The sequence below is a fragment of the Gorilla gorilla genome, chromosome Y, assembly GCF_029281585.2.
Source record: "Gorilla gorilla gorilla isolate KB3781 chromosome Y, NHGRI_mGorGor1-v2.1_pri, whole genome shotgun sequence".
Taxonomy (NCBI): domain Eukaryota; kingdom Metazoa; phylum Chordata; class Mammalia; order Primates; family Hominidae; genus Gorilla; species Gorilla gorilla.
In genome coordinates, this window is record NC_073248.2 from 42,900,834 (window position 1) to 42,922,186 (window position 21,353).

Consider the following 21,353-nt stretch of genomic DNA (forward strand, 5'->3'; position numbering starts at 1 on the left):
AGAATTCTGCATTGCTGTATATAGAAAAATAATTACTGTTTTAAAGTTTTTCGTATTTTATTATTTTGGGAATGATATTTCTTTCTAAATAAAGAAAATGTTTTACCGTATTAATCCATTCTTTCTGTAAACTTTATTTTCAGGCTTATTCTGCTTATCCACATTCACCAGGTCAGGTCATCACTGGATATCAGTTGCTTGTATATAATTATCAGGTAATTGAAGAGGGAGTAAAATGATTTACTTCCAGCTACTATTGAGGCCTTCAACTTGCTTATACAAATTGCTTGAATAGGTTGTCGTTTTAAACTAGTGAAATGTACCTAAAATTTAAGAAATCACTTAGAATTAGTGTAATGAGGACCTCTGTTTTATTTAGAAGTGATGAAATAAGATTTTGACTGGAGGGTACTTAGCAATAACTTTTCCATAGAACAATTTCTGAGATTTGGTGTTCCCTTCTTTGTTTCAGCATGTATTTTGTTATCTTTGCTGTCAAAGAGCTGACACATCCAGACTGACTTGCATGAATCTTGTAGAGATACAGAGTGAAATAAAAGCTTTACCGAATTCTTAGAGCACAGAATTTCAATTGTATTTTTATTTTAGCTTGCTGCTTCATGATAGTAGTAGTTCTCTGGGTCTCTTTTCAACGGTACAACTATTATCTGTGACCCATAATTGTATCTGTGGTAACAAATTCAAAGAATTAATATCTTTGAGGGTTCCACAATTCTATTTCCAGAAAATTGGGAAAAGGGTGAGGTTTTCTGTGTAGAAGTAACAACAAGAACTTTGGGGATTAGAAACCTAAAGTACTTCTTTTTTCTATTCTGTTTCTTTTATTATAACAAAGGAGCCGTCATGATAAATACTCCAATATTATGTAACTCCTGTGTTTTTGAAAATGTGTAGGAGTATTTAAATAATTTTGGTTACTTTTTTTTATTTATTTAAGATTCCACTGCACTGGCCTGTTGGGGCGCAAAGGAGTTATGTTGTTCCTCCGGTAAAGCGAATTAGTGAAACATATACTTGCTCTTCTTTCTTGATTTTTTGTGTGGCATATATGCCTATAAATATGTTTAATGATTCTTTATATTGATGTGTTAACGTTTTGTTACTTTCTTTTTAACCCAATTATAATCTCCCGTGGGAGCAACAGTGCCTTTTTCTCTCTCAGGTTTTTGTATGCTTAAGCAATGGCTTCTCCACATAATGACAAGTGTTCAGTTACTTGTCGATAGATTATTTAATCTAAGAAAGGTAGTCCTAATGTGGCTTTATCTAAGAAAGGTAGTATTAATTTGGCTTTAGAATAGCATGTATCTGATGAGACTCTGCATCTGGATGTACCAACCATAAAACATTTCATAAAGAGAAACAGAAATGTTCTGCTGTTAATTACTCTTAAATAAGAATAGGATTAAAAAGAGTATTACCTCTATAACACCTGAGCTGCTTTCCCCCATATAACTAAAATATTTGAAAGCAGTTCTCCTCATGTGTCTGCCTGCTTTATTCTTCTCTAAGTTTAGCAGTTAATCCAGCTATTCTTTATTTGAAATGATTTCCAGATGCCTCTGCATATTAAATTGCTGACTTCCAGATATATTCTGGTTCTGGAATGGGTAGATTTCTGATGTGTTTTAGATATCTGTAAATCCTGTCAGTTTCTGGCATGTAATGTCTCTGATCCTTGTTAGTTTGCTATTTAAAGTAGATTTGACATATTCTGTCACTTACTGGTGGTAAATAACGTTTATTTTCTTCTTAGTTCATTTTATTTATATCTTAGTTTAAAAGACATTTTCTTTGATGGAAAATAAAGTAACAGAATAGTAGTGAAGTAGTTATTCAGTGTTTCTCATTCGTTGACATTTTCCCTGTACTTGAGACATGTACGGTATACCTCATCTTCTTTTTCCTTCTCTGAACAATGGCTGGAATAAAAGCCCTACTTCTAACATTTACTGTGAGCCATTACTGAATCTGGGTGTATTGATGCATGCTGCTTACCTATATGTGTTGAAACAATCAATAAGTATTTATTGAAACATATGAGACATTATACTGTCTCTTTTCCAGTATTGGATTATATACTGCACTTAGTTTTTCAACATGAAGTACAGAAAACGCCGTAAATTCTGTAGAACTACGTATTACCTTATAATATTGTCAAATACACATCACTCTGGAAGCATTTTTACAGGGAAATAGCAAATGTATTAATTTAACTTACATTGAACTCTGTCTTAATGCAGCCTTATCACCAGTGCAGGAAATAACTTCTGGGTGGGCATAAGTACACAATATAAGTAAGGTTAACTTTGCCTGGTGAAATAGCCAGTTCTTTTGACATTTGTCTGTTCCCCCTCCACGCCCAACCATAGCACTTGACCGAGAATAATACGTTCTTCATAAATCAGTCAGTCACTTACAATTCTACATTGTTGCATATAGAAAAATAATTAGTATTTCAAAATTTTTCATAGTTTTGTTATATTGGGACTAATTCTTCCTAATTAAAAATAATGTTTTACCGTATTAATTCATTCTTTCTGTATAATTTATTTTCAGGCATATCCTACTTATCCAAATTCACCATTTCAGGTCACCACTGGATATCAGTTGCCTGTATATAATTATCAGGTAATGTAAGAGGGAGTAAAATGATTTGCTTTCAGGTATTATTGGGGCCTTTAACTTGTTTATACAAATTTGCTGAATAGTTGGTCATTTTAAACTAGTGAAGTGTACCTAAAATTTAGGGAAACACTTAGAATTAGTGTAGAACGAAGACCTCTGTCTTATTTAGAAGTAGTGAAGTAGTATTTTGAGAGGAATATACTCGGCAATAATTTCCTGTAGAACAGACTTCTGAGATTTGGTGTCCCCTTCTTCATTTCTGGATGTAGTTTTCATCTTTGCTGTCAAATAGCTGCATGAAACATCCAAACTGACTTTCATGAATTTTCTTAAGGAGATAGAGTGAAATAAAATTCTGATCCACTTTTCAGAGCACAGAATTCCAATTATATTTTCATTTTAGCTGGCTGTTTGACGATAGTAATTCCCTGGATCTCTATGAAAAGAGATACAATTATATCTGTGACCCATAATTATGTCTATGGTAATAAACTGAAAGAGCTCGTATCTTTGAGGTTTCCACATTGCCAACTCCTGAAAATTTGGAGAAAGGTGAAGTTGCTAATATAAAAGTAACAAGAATGTCATGGACTAGAAACATAAAGTACTCAAGTTTTCCATTCTGTTACTTTTATTGTAATAAAACAGGAGACAGCAGAATAAGTACTTCAATATCGTGTTTCTCATGTGTTTTTGAAAATGTGTAGGAATACTTTAATAGTTTTGGTATCCTTTTTTTTTTTTTTTAAGATGCCATCATAGGGGCCTGTTGGGGAGCAAAGGGATTATGTTGTCCTTGACTTTAAGTGAATTAGCCAAACACATACTTCCTGTTCATTCTTGATTTTTTTCCATGTCATATATGCCTATAAATATTTTTAAGTGATTCCTTATATTAATCTTTTATTTTTTTTGTTACTTTGTTGTTAACCTGATTATAAACTCCCATGGCAGCAACAGTGCCTTTTTTGCCCTCAGGTTTTTATGTGCTTAAGCAATGGCAGGTCCACATAATGACAGACTATATAATCAAAGAAAGGTAATATTCACGTGACTTTAGAATTAGCATGTATCTGCATAGAATCTGCCTCTGGCTTTACCAGCAATAGAATATTTATAGAAGAGAAAGGGAAATGCTTTGCTGTTAATTACGCTTAAATAACAATAGGAGTAAACAAGAGTATTACCTCCAAATCACCGGAGCTGCTTTCCCCCTTATAAGCAGTTCCTAAAGTGAATGAAAGCAGCTCTCCTTATGTGTCTGCCTACTTTATTCTTCGGTAAGTTTAGCAGTTCGTCTAGCTATGCTTTATTTGAAGTGATTTCCAGATGCCTCCTCGTATAAATTGCTGATTTCTAGATATATTCTGGTTCTGGAATGGGTAGATTTCTGATGTGGCTTAGTATATATATATATATATAAACCCCGTGAGCTTCTAGCATCTAATTTCTCTCATCCTGGGTACATTGATACTTAAAGTAGGATTTGACATACTGTATCACTTACAGTTGATAAATAATGTTTATATTCTTCGTTCATTTTATAGATGTGTTAGCTTAAAAGACATTTTCTTTGATGGAAAATGAAGTAACAAAATAATAGTGAAATAGTTCTCCAGTGTCTCTAATTTGTTGATATTTTCCATGTACTTGAAACATGTATGGTATACCTCTTCTTTTTCCTTCTCTGAACAATGGCTAGAAAAAAAGCCCTACTTGATTCTGTCATTTACTGTGAGGCATTACTGAATCTGGATGTATTCTTGTATGCTACTACCTGTATGTTTTCAAACAATAAGAATTTATTGAAACATATAAGACATTATACTTTCTCTTCTCCAGTATTGGATTAGAGACTGCACTTAGATTTTCGAATGAAGTACAGACAAAGCCATAACATCTGTAGAACTACATATCGTCCTATAATATTGTCTGATACAAAACAATCTAGAAATATTCTGACAGGGAAATAGCAAATGTATTAATTTAACTTACATTGCAATCTGTCTTAATGGAGCCTTATCATCAGTGTAAGAAATAACTTCTGGGTGTGAATAAGTACACAGTATAAGGTAAACTTTGGTGAAATAATCAATTCTTTTGTCATTTGTTCCCCGTTCACACCCAAAGTGTAGCACTTGACATAGAATCTTTCTTTCTTCATAAAGTCAGTTATTCATTTAGAATTCTGCATTGTTGTATGTAGAAAAACAATATTTCACCTTTTGTAATATTTTTGTTATATTGGGAATCATATTTCTTTCTAATTTTAAAAAGTGGTTTACCATATTCATTTTTTTCTGCAACCTTTCTTTTCAGGCATTTCCTGCTTATCCAAATTCACCATTTCAGGTCGCCACTGGATATCAGTTGCCTGTATATAATGATCAGGTAATGTAAGAGGGAGTAAAATGATTTGCTTTCAGGTATTATTGAGGCCTTTAACTTGTTTATACAAATTTCCTGAATAGTTGGTCATTTTAAACTAGTGAAGTGTACCTAAAATTTAGGGAAACACTTAGAATTCGTGTAGAATGAAGACCTCTGTCTTATTCTGAAGGAATGAAGTAGTATTTTGACAGGAATATACTTGGGAATAATTTTCTGTAGAACAGATTTGTGAGATTTGGTGTCCCCTTCTTCATTTCTGGATGTAGTTTTCAACTTTACTGTCAAATAGCTGAATGAAACATCCAAACTGACTTTCATGAATTTTCTTAGGGAGATAGAGTGAAATAAAATTCTGATCCACTTTTCAGAGCACAGAATTCCAATTATATTTTCATTTAAGCTGGCTGTTTGACGATAGTAATTCTCTGGATCTCTTTTCATAGATACAATTTTATCTATGACCGAAAATTATATCTGTGGTAATAAAGAGAAAGAGCTAGTATCTTTGAGGTTTCCACATTGCCAACTCCCGAATATTTGGAGAAAGGTGAAGTTTCTAATATAAAAGTAACAAGAATGTCATGGACTAGAAACGTAAAGTACTTAAGTTTTCCTTTCTGTTACTTTTATTATAATAAAAAGGAGACAGCAGGATAAGTACTTCGATATTGTGTTTCTCATGTGTTTTTGAAAATGTGCAGGAATACTTTAATAGTTTTGGTGCCGTTTTTTTTTCTTTTTCTTTTTTTTAGATGCCACCATAGGGACCTGTTGGGCAGCAAAGGGATTATGTTGTCCTTGACGTTAAGTGAATTAGCCAAACATAGACTTCCTGTTCATTCTTGATATTTTCCATGTCATATATGCCTATAAATATTTTTAAGTGATTCTTTATATTAATTTTTTTTGTTACTTTCTTGTTAACCCGATTATAAACTCCCATGGGAGCAAGAGTGCCTTTTTTGCCCTTAGGTTTTTCTGTGCTTAAGGAATGGCAGATCCACATAACGATAGAGTATGTAATCATAGAAAGGTAGTATTCACGTGACTTTAGAATTAGCCGGTATCTGCATAGAATCTGCCTCTGGCTTTACCAGCAACAGAAAACTTATAAAAGAGAAACAGAATTGCTTAGCTGTTAATTACGCTTAAATAAGAAAATTAGTAAACGAGAGTATTACCTGCAAATCACCAGAGCTGCTTTCCCCCTTATAACCGTTTCCTAAAGTGAATGAAAGCAGCTCTCCTTATGTGTCTGGCTACTTTATTCTTCGGTAAGTTTAGCAGTTCGTCTAGCTATCTTTTATTTGAAATGATTTCTGGTTGCCTCCTCATATAAATTGCTGACTTCTGGATATTTTCTGGTTCTGGAATGGGTAGATTTCTGATGTGGTTTAATGTGTGTATATATATATATATATATATATGTATGTGTATATATATATATATATATGTATGTGTGTATATATATATATGTATGTGTATTTATATATATATAGTATGTGTATATATATATATATATAAATATATATGTATGTGTATATATATATATAAACCCCGTGAGCTTCTTGCATCTAATTTCTCTGATCCTGGTTACATTGATATTTAAAGTAGGGTTTGACATACTCTGTCACATACTGTTGATAAATAACGTTTATATTCTTCTTAGTTCTTTTTATTGATGTGTTAGCTTAAAAGACATTTTCTTTGACGGAAAATGAAGTAACGAAATAATAGTGAAATAGTTCTGCAGTGTCTCTAATTTGGTGGTATTTTCCATGTATTTGAAACATGTATGGTGTACCTCTTCTTTTTCCTTCTCTGAACAATGGCTAGAAAAAAAGCCGTACTTGTTTCTGTCATTTACTGTGAGGCATTACTGAATCTGGGTGTATTCATGCATGCTGCTACCTGTATGTTTTCAAACAATAAGAATTTATTGAAACATATAAGACATTATACGTTCTCTTCTCCAGTATTGGATTATAGACTGCACTTAGTTTCTGGAATGAAGTACAGACAAAGCCATAACATCTGTAGAACTACATATTACCCTACAATATTGTCTGGTACAAAACAGTCTAGAAATATTCTTACAGCGAAATTGCAAATGTATTAATTTAACTTACATTGCAATCTGTCTCTATTAAGACAGATTGGTGTCTCTGTTATCACCAGTGTAAGAAATAAGTTCTGGGTGTGAATAAGTATGCAGTATAAGGTAAACTTTCGTGAAGTAGTCAATTCTTTTGTCATTTGTTCCCCCTTCACACCCGAAGTATAGCACTTGACATAGAATCTTTCTTTCTTCATGAAGGCAGTCATGCATTTGGAATTCTACATTGTTGTATGTAGAAAAACGATATTTTTTGTTTTGTAATATTTTTTGTTATATTGAGAATTATATTTCTTTCTGATTTTAAAAAGTGGTTTACCACATTCATTTTTTTCTGCAACCTTTCTTTTCAGGCATTTCCTGCTTATCCAAATTCACCATTTCAGGTCACCACTGGATATCAGTTGCCTGTATATAATTATCAGGTAATGTAAGAAGGAGTAAGATGATTTGCTTTCAGGTATTATTGAGGCCTTTAACTTGTTTATACAAATTTGCTGAATAGTTGGTCATTTTAAACTATTGAAGTGTACGTAAAATTTAAGGAAACACTTAGAATTAGTGTAGAATGAAGACCTCTGTCTTATTTAGAAGTAATGAAGTAGTGTTTTGACAGGAATATACTTGGCAATTACTTTTTTGTAGACCAGATTTCTGAGATTTGGTGTCCCCTTCTTCATTTCTAGATGTAGTTTTCATCTTTACTTTCAAAAAGCTGAACGAAACATCCAGACTGACTTTCATGAGTTTCCTTAAGGAGATAGAGTGAAATAAAATTCTGATCCACTTTTCAGAGCACAGAATTCCAATTATATTTTCATTTTAACTGGCTGTTTGACGATAGTAATTCTCTGGATCTCTTTTCATAGATTCAAGTATATCTATGACCTATAATTATATCTATGGTAATAAACTGAAAGAGCTTGTATCTTTGAGGTTTCCACATTGCCAACTCCTGAAAATTTGGCGAAAAGTGAAGTTTCAAATATAAAAGTAACAAGAATGTCATGGACTAGAAACATAAAGTACTCAAGTTTTCCTTTCTGTTACTTTTATTATAATAAAAAAGGAGACAGCAGGATAAGTACTTGAATATTGTGTTTCTCAGGTGTTTTTGAAAATGTGTAGGGATACTTTAATAGTTTTGGTGTCCTTTTTTTTTTTTTTTAAGGTGCCACTATAGGAGCCTGTTGGGGAGCAAAGGGATTATGTTGTCCTTGATATTAAGTGAATTAGCCAAACATAGACTTCCTGTTCATTATTGATTTTTTTCATGTCATATATGCCTATACATATTTTTAAGAGATTCTTTATATTAATTTTTTTGTTATTGTTACTTTCTTGTTAACCCGATTATAAACTCCCAGGGCAGCAACAGTGCCTTTTTTGTCCTCAGGTTTTTATGTGCTTAAGCAATGGCTGGTCCACATAATGATAGACTATATAATCACAGAAAGGTAGTATTCACGTGACTTTAGAATTTGCACGTATCTGCATAGAATCTGCCTCTGGCTTTAGCAGCAATAGAAAATTTATAGAAGAGAAACAGAATTGCTTAGCTGTTAATGACGCTTAAATAAGAATAGGAGTAAACGAGAGTATTACTTCCAAATCACCGGAGCTGCTTTCCCCCTTACAACCAGTTCCTAAAGTGAATGAAAGCAGCTCTCCTTATGTGTCTGCCTACTTTATTCTTCGGTAAGTTTAGCAGTTCACCTCGCTATCCTTTGTTTGAAATGATTTCCGGTTGCCTCCTCATATAAATTGCTGACCTCTGGATATTTTCTGGTTCTGGAATGGGTAGATTTCTGATGTGGTTTAGTATATCTAGATAAACCCCGGGAGCTTCTGGCATCTAATTTCTCTGATCCTGGTTACATTGATATTTAAAGTAGGGTTTGTCATACTCTGTCACTTACTGTTGATAAATAACGTTTATATTCTTCTTAGTTCGTTTTATTGATGTGTTAGCTTAAAAGACATTTTCTTTGACGGAAAATGAAGTAACAAAATAATAGTGAAATAATTCTGCAGTGTCTCTAATTTGTTGATATTTTCCATGTTCTTGAAACATGTATGGTATACCTCTTCTTTTTCCTTCTCCAAACAATGGCCAGAAAAAAAGCCCTACTTGTTTCAGTCGTTTACTGTGAGCCATTACTGAATCTGGGTGTATTCATGCATGCTGCTACCTGTATGTTTTCAAACAATAAGAATTTATTAAAACATACAAGACATTATACTTTCTCTTCTCCAGTATTGGATTATAGACTGCACTTAGTTTTTTGGAATGAAGTACAGAAAAATCCATGACATCTGCAGAACTACATGTTACCGTATAATATTGTCTGATACAAAACAGTCTAGAAATATTCTTACAGCGAAATTGCAAATGTATTAATTTAACTTACATTGTAATATGTCTTAATGGAGCCTTATCACCAGTATAAGGAATAACTTCTGGGTGTGAATAAGTACAGTATAAGGTAAACTTTGGTGAAGTAGTCAATTCTTTTGTCATTTGTTCCCCCTTCACACTCATAGCGTAGCACTTGACATAGAATCTTTCTTTCTTCATAAAGTCAGTCATTCATTTGGAATTCTGCATTGTTGTATGTACATAAACCATATTTTACCTTTTCTAATATTTTTGTTATATTGGGAATTGTATTTCTTTCTAATTTTAAAAAGTGGTTTACCATATTCATTTTTTTCTGCAACCTTTGTTTTCAGGCATTTCCTGGTTATCCAAATTCACCATTTCACGTCACCACTGGATATCAGTTCCCTGTGTATAATTATCAGGTAATGTAAGAAGGAGTAAAATGATTTACTTTCAGGTATTACTGAGGCCTTTAACTTGTTTATACAAATTTCCTGAATAGTTGGTCCTTTTAACTTAGGGAAGTGTCCCTAAAATTTAAGGAAACACTTAGAATTAGTGTAGAATGAAGACCTCTGTGTTATTTAGAATAATGAGGTAGTATTTTGACAGGAATATACTTGGCAATAACTTTTCTGTAGAACAGATTTCTGAGATTTGGTGTTCTCTTCTTCATTTCTGGATGTAGTTTTCATCTTTACTTTCAAATAGCTAAATGAAACATCCAAAGTGTCTTTCATGAATTTTCTTATGGAGATAGAGTGAAATAAAATTCTGACCCACTTTTCAGAGCACAGAATTCCAATTATATTTTCATTTTAGCGGGCTGTTTGAGGATAGCAATTATCTGGCTCTCTTTTCATAGATACAAGTATATCTATGACCCATAATTATATCTATGGTAATAAACTGAAAGAGCTAGTATCTTTGAGGTTTCCACATTGCGAAATCCCGAAAATCTGGAGAAAGGTGAAGTTTCCAATATAAAAGTAACAAGAATGTCATGGAGTAGAAACATAAAGTATTTGAGTTTTCCTTTCTGTTACTTTTATTATAATAAAAAAGGAGACAGCAGGATAAATACTTTAATATTGTGTTACTCATGTGTTTTGGAAAATGTGTAGGAATACTTTAATAGTTTTGGTGTCCTTTTATTTTTTTTATTTATTTATTTATTTATTTATTATTTATTTATTTATTTTTTAAGATTCCACCTTAGGGGCGTGTTGGGGAGCAAAGGGATTATGTTGTCCTTGATGTGATTTGAATTAGCCAAACATAGACTTCCTGTTCATTCTTGATTTTTTTCCATGTCATGTATGCCTACAAATATTTTTAAGTGACTTTTTATGTTAATTTTGTTGTTGTTGTTGTTGTTACTTTCTTGTTAACCTGATTATAAACTCCCATGGCAGCAACAGTGCCTTTTTTGTCCTCAGGTTTTTATGTGCTTAAGCAATGGCAGGTCTACGTAATGACAGACTATATAATCAAAGAAGGGTAGTATTCACGTGACTTTAGAATTAGCATGTGTCTGCATAGAATCTGCCTCTGACTTTACCAGCAGTAGAAAATTTATAGAAGAGAAAGGGAAATGCTTTGCTGTTAATTACGCTTAAAAAAGAATAGGAGTAAAGGAGAGTATTACCTCCAACTCACTGGAGCTGCTTTCCCCCTTATAAGCAGTTCCTAAAGTGAATGAAAGCAGCTCTCCTTATGTGTCTGCCTACTTTATTCTTCGGTAAGTTTAGCAGTTCATCTAGCTATCTTTTATTCGAAATGATTTCCAGATGCCTCCTCATATAAATTGCTGACTTCTGGATATATTCTGGTTCTGGAATGGGTAGATTTCTGATGTGGTTTAGTATATATATATAAACCCTGTGAGCTTCTGGCATGCAATTTCTCTGATCGTGGTTACATTGATATTTAAAGTAGGGTTTGACATAGTCTGTCACTTACTGTTGATAAATAACATTTATATTCCTCTTAGTTCATTTTATTGATGTGTTAGTTTAAAAGGCATTTTCTTTGACAGAAAATGAAGTAACGAAATAATAGTGAAATCGTTCTGCCGTGTCTCTAATTTGTTGATATTTTCCATGTACTTGAAACATGTATGGTATACCTCTTCTTTTTCCTTCTCTGAAGAATGGCTAGAAAAAAAGCCCTACTTGATTCTGTTGTTTACTGTGAGGGATTAGTGATTCTGGGTGTATTCATGTATGCTGCTTCCTGTATGTTTTCAAGCAATAAGAATTTATTGAAACATGTCAGACATTATACTTTTTCTTCTCCAGTATTGGAATATAGAGTGCACTTAGTTTTTTGGAGTGAAATACAGACAAAGCCATAACATCTATAGAACTACATATTACCCTACAATATTGTCTGATACAAAACAGTCTGGAAATATTCTTACAGCGAAATTGCAAATGTATTGATTTACCTTACATTGCAATCTGTCTTAATGGAACCTTATCACCAGTGTAAGGAATAATTTCTGGGTGTGAATAAGTACGCAGTATAAGGTAAACTTTCGTGAAGTAGTCAATTCTTTTGTCATTTGTTCCCCCTTCGCACCCAAAGTGTAGCACTTGACATAGAATCTTTCTTTCTTCATAAAGTGATTGATTTGGAATTCTGCATTGTTGTATGTAGAAAAAGGATATTTTCTGTTTTGTAATATTTTTGTTATATTGGGAATTCTATTTCTTTCTAATTTTAAAATGTGGTTTACCATATTCATTTTTTTCTGCAACGTTTCTTTTCAGGCCTTTCCTGCTTATCCAAATTCACCATTTCAGGTCACCTCTGGATATCAGTTGCCTGTATATAATTATCAGGTAATGTAAGAAGGAGTAAAATGATTTGCTTTGAGGTATTTTTGAGGCCTTTAACTTGTTTATACAAATTTCCTGAATAGTTGGTCATTTTTAACTAGTGAAGTGTCCCTAAAATTTAAGGAAAGACTTAGTGTAGAATGAAGACCTCTGTCTTATTTAGAAGTAATGAAGTAGTATTTTGACAGGAATATACTTGGGAATAACTTTTCTGTAGAATAGATTGCTGAGATTTTGTGTCCCCTTCTTCATTTCTGGATGTAGTTTTCATCTTTACTGTCAAATAGCTGAATGAAACATCCAAACTGACTCTCATGAATTTTCTTAGGGAGATAGAGTGAAATAAAATCAAGATCCACTTTTCAGAGCACAGAATTCCAATTATATTTTCATTTTAGCTGGCTTTTTGACGATAGTAATTCTCTGGATCTCTTTTCATAGATACAAGTATATCTATGAGCCATAATTATATCTATGGTAATAAACTGAAAAAGCTATTATCTTTGAGGTTTCCACATTTCCAACTCCCGAAAATTTGGAGAAAGGCAAAGTTTCAAATATAAAAGTAACAAGAATGTCATGGACTAGAAACATAAAGTACTTAAGTTTTCCTTTCTGTTACTTTTATTCTAATAAAAAAGGAGACAGTAGGATAAGTACTTGAATATTGTGTTTCTCATGTGTTTTTGAAAATGTGTAGGAATACTTTAATAGTTTTGGTTTCCGTTTATTTTATTTATTTATTATTATTATTTTTAAAGATGCCACCATAGGGGCCTGTTGGGGAGCAAAGGGATTATGTTGTCCTTGACGTTAATTGAATTAGCCAAACATAGACTTCCTGTTCATTCTTGATTTTTCTCCATGTCATATTTGCCTATAAATATTTTTAAGTGACGCTTTATGTTAATGTTTTTTTTTTTTGTTGTTGTTGTTACTTTCTTGTTAACCCGATTATATACTCCCATGGCAGCAACAGTGCGTTTTTTGCCCTCAGGATTTTATGTGCTTAAGCAATGGCAGGTCCACATAATGATAGACTATATAATCAAAGAAAGGTAGTATTCACGTGACTGTAGAATTAGCATGTATCTGCATAGAATCTTCCTCTGGCTTTACCAGCAGTAGAAAATTTGTAGAAGAGAAACAGAAATACTTTGGTGTTAATTATGCTTAAATAAGAATAGGAGTAGACGAGAGTATTACCTGCAAATCACCGGAGCTGCTTTCCCCCTTATAACCGTTTCCTAAAGTGAATGAAAGCAGCTCTCCTTATGTGTCTGGCTACTTTATTCTTCAGTAAGTTTAGCAGTTCGTCTAGCTATCTTTTATTTGAAATGATTTCTGGTTGCCTCCTCATATAAATTGCTGACTTCTGGATATTTTCTGGTTCTGGAATGGGTAGATTTCTGATGTGGTTTAGTGTATATATATATATATACACATATACGTATATACATGTACATATATATACGTATATATATATATACGTATATATATGTGTATATATATATATACGTATATATATATATATATACGTATATATATATGTGTATATATATACGTGTATATATATATATATACCCCGTGAGCTTCTTGCATCTAATTTCTCTGATCCTGGTTACATTGATATTTAAAGTAGGGTTTGACATACTCTGTCACATACTGTTGATAAATAACGTTTATATTCTTCTTAGTTCGTTTTATTGATGTGTTAGCTTAAAAGACATTTTCTTTGACGGAAAATGAAGTAACGAAATAATAGTGAAATAGTTCTGCAGTGTCTCTAATTTGGTGGTATTTTCCATGTATTTGAAACATGTATGGTGTACCTCTTCTTTTTCCTTCTCTGAACAATGGCTAGGAAAAAAGCCGTACTTGTTTCTGTCATTTACTGTGAGGCATTACTGAATCTGGGTGTATTCATGCATGCTGCTACCTGTGTGTTTTCAAACAGTAAGAATTTATTGAAACATATAAGACATTATACGTTCTCTTCTCCAGTATTGGATTATAGACTGCACTTAGTTTCTGGAATGAAGTACAGACAAAGCCATAACATCTGTAGAACTACATATTACCCTACAATATTGTCTGGTACAAAACAGTCTAGAAATATTCTTACAGCGAAATTGCAAATGTATTAATTTAACTTACATTGCAATCTGTCTCTATTAAGACAGATTGGTGTCTCTGTTATCACCAGTGTAAGAAATAAGTTCTGGGTGTGAATAAGTATGCAGTATAAGGTAAACTTTCGTGAAGTAGTCAATTCTTTTGTCATTTGTTCCCCCTTCACACCCGAAGTATAGCACTTGACATAGAATCTTTCTTTCTTCATGAAGGCAGTCATGCATTTGGAATTCTACATTGTTGTATGTAGAAAAACGATATTTTTTGTTTTGTAATATTTTTTGTTATATTGAGAATTATATTTCTTTCTGATTTTAAAAAGTGGTTTACCACATTCATTTTTTTCTGCAACCTTTCTTTTCAGGCATTTCCTGCTTATCCAAATTCACCATTTCAGGTCACCACTGGATATCAGTTGCCTGTATATAATTATCAGGTAATGTAAGAAGGAGTAAGATGATTTGCTTTCAGGTATTATTGAGGCCTTTAACTTGTTTATACAAATTTGCTGAATAGTTGGTCATTTTAAACTATTGAAGTGTACGTAAAATTTAAGGAAACACTTAGAATTAGTGTAGAATGAAGACCTCTGTCTTATTTAGAAGTAATGAAGTAGTGTTTTGACAGGAATATACTTGGCAATTACTTTTTTGTAGACCAGATTTCTGAGATTTGGTGTCCCCTTCTTCATTTCTAGATGTAGTTTTCATCTTTACTTTCAAAAAGCTGAACGAAACATCCAAACTGACTTTCATGAGTTTCCTTAAGGAGATAGAGTGAAATAAAATTCTGATCCACTTTTCACAGCACAGAATTCCAATTATATTTTCGTTTTAGCTGGCTGTTTGACGATAGTAATTCTCTGGATCTCTTTTCATAGATTCAAGTATATCTATGACCTATAATTATATCTATGGTAATAAACTGAAAGAGCTTGTATCTTTGAGGTTTCCACATTGCCAACTCCTGAAAATTTGGCGAAAAGTGAAGTTTCAAATATAAAAGTAACAAGAATGTCATGGACTAGAAACATAAAGTACTTAAGTTTTCCTTTCTGTTACTTTTATTATAATAAAAAAGGAGACAGCAGGATAAGTACTTGAATATTGTGTTTCTCAGGTGTTTTTGAAAATGTGTAGGGATACTTTAATAGTTTTGGTGTCCTTTTTTTTTTTTAAGGTGCCACTATAGGAGCCTGTTGGGGAGCAAAGGGATTATGTTGTCCTTGATATTAAGTGAATTAGCCAAACATAGACTTCCTGTTCATTATTGATTTTTTTTCATGTCATATATGCCTATACATATTTTTAAGAGATTCTTTATATTAATTTTTTTGTTATTGTTACTTTCTTGTTAACCCGATTATAAACTCCCAGGGCAGCAACAGTGCCTTTTTTGTCCTCAGGTTTTTATGTGCTTAAGCAATGGCTGGTCCACATAATGATAGACTATATAATCACAGAAAGGTAGTATTCACGTGACTTTAGAATTTGCACGTATCTGCATAGAATCTGCCTCTGGCTTTAGCAGCAATAGAAAATTTATAGAAGAGAAACAGAATTGCTTAGCTGTTAATGACACTTAAATAAGAACAGGAGTAAACGAGAGTATTACTTCCAAATCACCGGCGCTGCTTTCCCCCTTACAACCAGTTCCTAAAGTGAATGAAAGCAGCTCTCCTTATGTGTCTGCCTACTTTATTCTTCGGTAAGTTTAGCAGTTCATCTCGCTATCCTTTGTTTGAAATGATTTCCGGTTGCCTCCTCATATAAATTGCTGACCTCTGGATATTTTCTGGTTCTGGAATGGGTAGATTTCTGATGTGGTTTAGTATATCTAGATAAACCCCGGGAGCTTCTGGCATCTAATTTCTCTGATCCTGGTTACATTGATATTTAAAGTAGGGTTTGTCATACTCTGTCACTTACTGTTGATAAATAACGTTTATATTCTTCTTAGTTCGTTTTATTGATGTGTTAGCTTAAAAGACATTTTCTTTGACGGAAAATGAAGTAACAAAATAATAGTGAAATAATTCTGCAGTGTCTCTAATTTGTTGATACTTTCCATGTTCTTGAAACATGTATGGTATACCTCTTCTTTTTCCTTCTCCAAACAATGGCCAGAAAAAAAGCCCTACTTGTTTCAGTCGTTTACTGTGAGCCATTACTGAATCTGGGTGTATTCATGTATGCTACTACCTGTATGTTTTCAAACAATAAGAATTTATTAAAACATACAAGACATTATACTTTCTCTTCTCCAGTATTGGATTATAGACTGCACGTAGTTTTTTGGAATGAAGTACAGACAAAGCCATAACATCTATAGAACTACATATTACCCTATAATATTGTCTGATACAAAACAGTCTACAAATATTCTTACAGCAAAATTGCAAACCTATTAATTAAGTTACATTGCAATCTGTCTTAATGGAGCCTTACCACCAGTGTAAGAAATAACTTCTGGGTGTGAGTAAGTACAGTGTATAAAGTCAACTTTGGTGAAGTAGTCAATTCTTTTGTCATTTGTTCCCCCTTCACACCCAAAGTGTGGCACTTGACATAGAATCTTTCTTTCTTCATCAAGTCAGTCATTCATTTAGAATTCTGTTTTTCTGTATGTAGAGGAACGATATTTTACCTTTTCTAATATTTTTGTTATATTGGGAATTATATTTCTTTCTAATTTTAGAAAGTGGTTTACCATATTCTTTTTTTTCTGCAACCTTTCTTTTCAGGCATTTCCTGCTTATCCAGATTCACCATTTCAGGTCACCACTGGATATCAGTTGCCTGTATGCAATTATCAGGTAATGTAAGAGGGAGTAAAATGATTTGCTTTCAGGTATTATTGAGGCCTTTAACTTGTTTATACAAATGTCCTGAATACTTGGTCATTTAAAACTAGTGAAGTGTCCCTAAAATTTAAGGAAAGACTTAGTGTAGAATGAAGACCTGTGTCTTATTTAGAAGTAATGAAGTAATATTTTGACAGGAATTTACTTGGCAATAACATTTGTGTAGAAGAGATTTCTGAGATTGGGTGTCCCCTTCTTCATTTCTGGATGTAGTTTTCATCTTTGCTGTGAAATAGCTGAATGAAACATCCAAACTGACTTTCATGAATTTTTTTAGGGAGATAGAGTGAAATAAAATTATGATCCACTTTTCAGAGCACAGAATTCCCATTATATTTTCATTTTAGCTGGCTGTTTGACGATAGTAATTCTCTGGATCTCTTTTCATAGATACAAGTATATCTATGACCAATAACTATATCTATGGTAATAAACTGAAAGAGCTAGTATTTTTGAGGTTTCCACATTGCCAACTCCCAAAAATTTGGAGAAAGGTGAAGATTCAAATTTAAAGTAACAAGAATGTCATGGACAAGAAACATAAAGTACTCAAGTTTTCCTTTCTGTTACTTTTATTATAATAAAAAAGGAGACAGCAGGATAAGTACTTCAATACTGTGTTTCTCATGTGTGTTTGAAAATGTGTAGGAATAGTTTAATAGTTTTAGTTCCCTTTTTTTTTTTTTAAGATGCCATCATGGGGGCCTGTTGGTGAGCAAAGGGATTATGTTGTCCTTGACGTTAAGTGAATTAGCCAAACATAGACTTCCTGTTCATTCTTGATTTTTTTCCATGTCATATATGCCTATAAATATTTTTAAGTGAGTCTTCATGTTAATGTTTTCTTTGTTGTTGTTACTTTCTTGTTAACCCGATTATAAACTCCTATGGCAGCAACAGTGCCTTTTCTGCCCTCAGGGTTTTATGTGCTTAAGCAATGGCAGCTCCACATAATGATAGACTATATAATCAGAGAAAGGTAGTATTCACATGACTTTAGAATTTGCATGTAGCTGCATAGAATCTGCCTCTGGCTTTACCAGCAGTAGTAAATTTGTAGAAGAGAAACAGAAATGCTTTGCTGTTAATTATGCTTAAATAAAAATAGAAGTAAAGGAGAGTATTACCTGCAAATTACCAGAGCAGCTTTCCCCCTTATAAGCAGTTCCTAAAGTGAATGAAAGTAGCTCTCCTTATGTGTCTGCCTACTTTATTCTTCAGTAAGTTTAGCAATTCATCTAGCTATTCTTTATTTGAAATGATTTCCAGATGCCTCCTCATATAAATTGCTGACTTCTGGATATATTCTGGTTCTGGAATGGGTAGATTTCTGATGTGGTTTACTATATATACATATATATATGTGTGTGTGTATATATATATATACACATATATATGTATATATATACATGTGTGTATATATATATATACACATATATATATATATATATATATAAACCCCGTGAGTTTCTGGCATCTAATTTCTCTGATCCTGGTTACATTGATATTTAAAGTAGGGTTTGTCATACTCTGTCACTTACTGTTGATAAATAACGTTTATATTCTTCTTAGTTCATTTTGTTGATGTGTTAGCTTAAAAGTCATTTTCTTTGATGGAAAATGAAGTAACAAAATAATAGTGAGATAGTTCTGCAGTGTCTCTAATTTGTTGATATTTTCCATGTACTTGAAACATGTATGGTATACCTCTTCTTTTTCCTTCTCTGAACAATGGGTAGAAAAAAAGCACTACTTGTTACTGTCATTTACTGTGAGTCGTTACTGAATCTGGGTGTATTCGTGTATGCTGCTACCTGTATGTTTTCAAACAATAAGAATTTATTGAAACATATAAGACATTATACTTTCTCTTCTCCAGTATTGGATCATAGACTGCACTTAGTTTTTCGGAATGAAGTACAGACAAAGCCATAACATCTGTAGAAGTACATATTGTCCTATCATATTGTGTGATACAAAAGAGTCTAGGAATATTCTGACAGGGAAATAGCAAATGTATTAATTTAACTTACATTGCAATCTGTCTTAATGGAGCCTTACCACCAGTGTAAGAAATAACTTCTGGGTGTGAGTAAGTACACAGTATAAAGTCAACTTTGGTGAAGTAGTCAATTCTTTTGTCATTTGTTCCCCCTTCACACCCAAAGTGTGGCACTTGACATAGAATCTTTCTTTCTTCATCAAGTCAGTCATTCATTTGGAATTCTGCATTGTTGTATGTAGAAAAACTATATTTTACCTTTTTTGATATTTTTTTATGTTGGGAATTATATTTTTTTCTAATTTAAAAAAATGTTTTACCATATTCATTTTTTTCTGCAACCTTTCTTTTCAGGCATTTCCTGCTTGTCCAAATTCACCAGTTCAGGTCACCACTGGATATCAGTTGGCTGTATACAATTATCAGGTAATGTAAGAGGGAGTAAAATGATTTGCTTTCAGGTATTATTGAGGCCTTTAACTTGTTTATACAAATTTCCTGAATAGTTGGTCATTGTAAACTAGTGAAGTGTACCTAAAATTTAAGGAAAGACTTAGTGTAGAATGAAGACCTCTGTCTTATTTAGAAGTTATGAGGTAATATTTTGACAGGAATATACTTGGCAATAACTTTTCTGTGGAACAGATTTCTGAGATTGGGTGTCCCCTTCTTCATTTCTGAATGTAGTTTTCATCTTTACTGTCAAATACCTGAATGAAACATCCAAACTGACTCTCATGAATTTTCTTACGGAGATAGAGTGAAATAAAATTATGATCCACTTTTCACAGCACAGAATTCCAATTATATTTTCATTTTAGCTGGCTGTTTCAGGATAGTAATTCTCTGGATCTCTTTTCATAGATACAAGTATATCTATGACCGCTAATTATATATATGGTAATAAACTGAAAGAGCTAGTATCTTTGAGGTTTCCACATTGCCAATTCCCAAAAATTTGGAGAAAGTTGAAGTTTCTACTATAAAAGTAACAAGAATGTCATGGACTGAAAACATAAAGTACTCAAGTTTTCCTTTCTGTTACTTTTATTATAATAAAAAAGGAGACAGCAGGATAAGTACTTGAATATTGTGTTTCTCAGGTGTTTTTGAAAATGTGTAGGAATATTTTAATATTTTTGGTTTCCTTTATATATTTATTTTTTCTTTTTTATTATTATACTTTAAGTTTTAGGGTACATGTGCACATCGTGCAGGTTAGTTACATATGTATTCATGTGCCATGTTGGTGCGCTGCACCCACCTTCTCGTCATCTAGCATTAGGTATGTCTCCCGATGCTATCCCTCCCCCCTCCGCCCACCCCACAACAGTCCCCAGAGTGTGATATTCCCTTTCCTGTGTCCATGTGATCTCATTGTTCAGTTCCCACCTATGAGTGATAATATGTGCTGTTTGGTTTTTTGTTCTTGTGATAGTTTACTGAGAATGATGATTTCCAGTTTCACCCATGTCCCTACAAAGGACGTGAATTCATCATTTTTTATGGCTGCATAGTATTCCATGGTGTATATGTGCCAGATTTTCTTAATCCAGTCTATCATTGTTGGACATTTGGCTTGGTTCCAAGTCTTGGCTATTGTGAATAATGCCGCAATAAACATACGTGTGCATGTGTCTTTATAGCAGCATGATTTTTAGTCCTTTGGGTGTATACCCAGTAATGGGATGGCTGGGTCAAATGGTATTTCCAGTTCTAGATCCCTGAGGAATCGTCACACTGACTTCCACAATGATTGAACTACCCACCAACAGTGTAAAAGTGTTCCTATTTCTCCACATCCTCTCCAGCACCTGTTGTTTCCTGACGTTTTAATGATTGCCATTCTAACTGGTGTGAGATGGTATCTCATTGTGGTTTTGATTTGCATTTCTCTGATGGCCAGTGATGATGAGCATTTTTTCGTGTGTTTTTTGGCTGCATAAATGTCTTCTTTTGAGAAGTGTCTGTTC

The 21,353-nt window shown here is 33.0% G+C and overlaps 1 protein-coding gene across 2 annotated transcripts in view; it reads left to right on the top strand.

Moving 5' to 3' along the window:
- The window catches only part of LOC129530216 (deleted in azoospermia protein 3), a 65,635-nt gene that overhangs the window by 20,916 nt on the left and 23,366 nt on the right, over positions 1 to 21,353 (top strand). The window contains exons 12-20 of one of the 2 annotated variants that reach the window (XM_055377086.2): positions 144 to 215; positions 2,581 to 2,652; positions 4,969 to 5,040; positions 7,510 to 7,581; positions 9,890 to 9,961; positions 12,314 to 12,385; positions 14,880 to 14,951; positions 17,259 to 17,330; positions 19,735 to 19,806. In XM_055377086.2, the coding sequence (XP_055233061.1) occupies positions 144 to 215; positions 2,581 to 2,652; positions 4,969 to 5,040; positions 7,510 to 7,581; positions 9,890 to 9,961; positions 12,314 to 12,385; positions 14,880 to 14,951; positions 17,259 to 17,330; positions 19,735 to 19,806 (648 nt within the window). The remainder of the gene's footprint in view (positions 1 to 143; positions 216 to 2,580; positions 2,653 to 4,968; positions 5,041 to 7,509; positions 7,582 to 9,889; positions 9,962 to 12,313; positions 12,386 to 14,879; positions 14,952 to 17,258; positions 17,331 to 19,734; positions 19,807 to 21,353) is intronic. The other variant, XM_063703413.1, reaches the window with a different exon arrangement.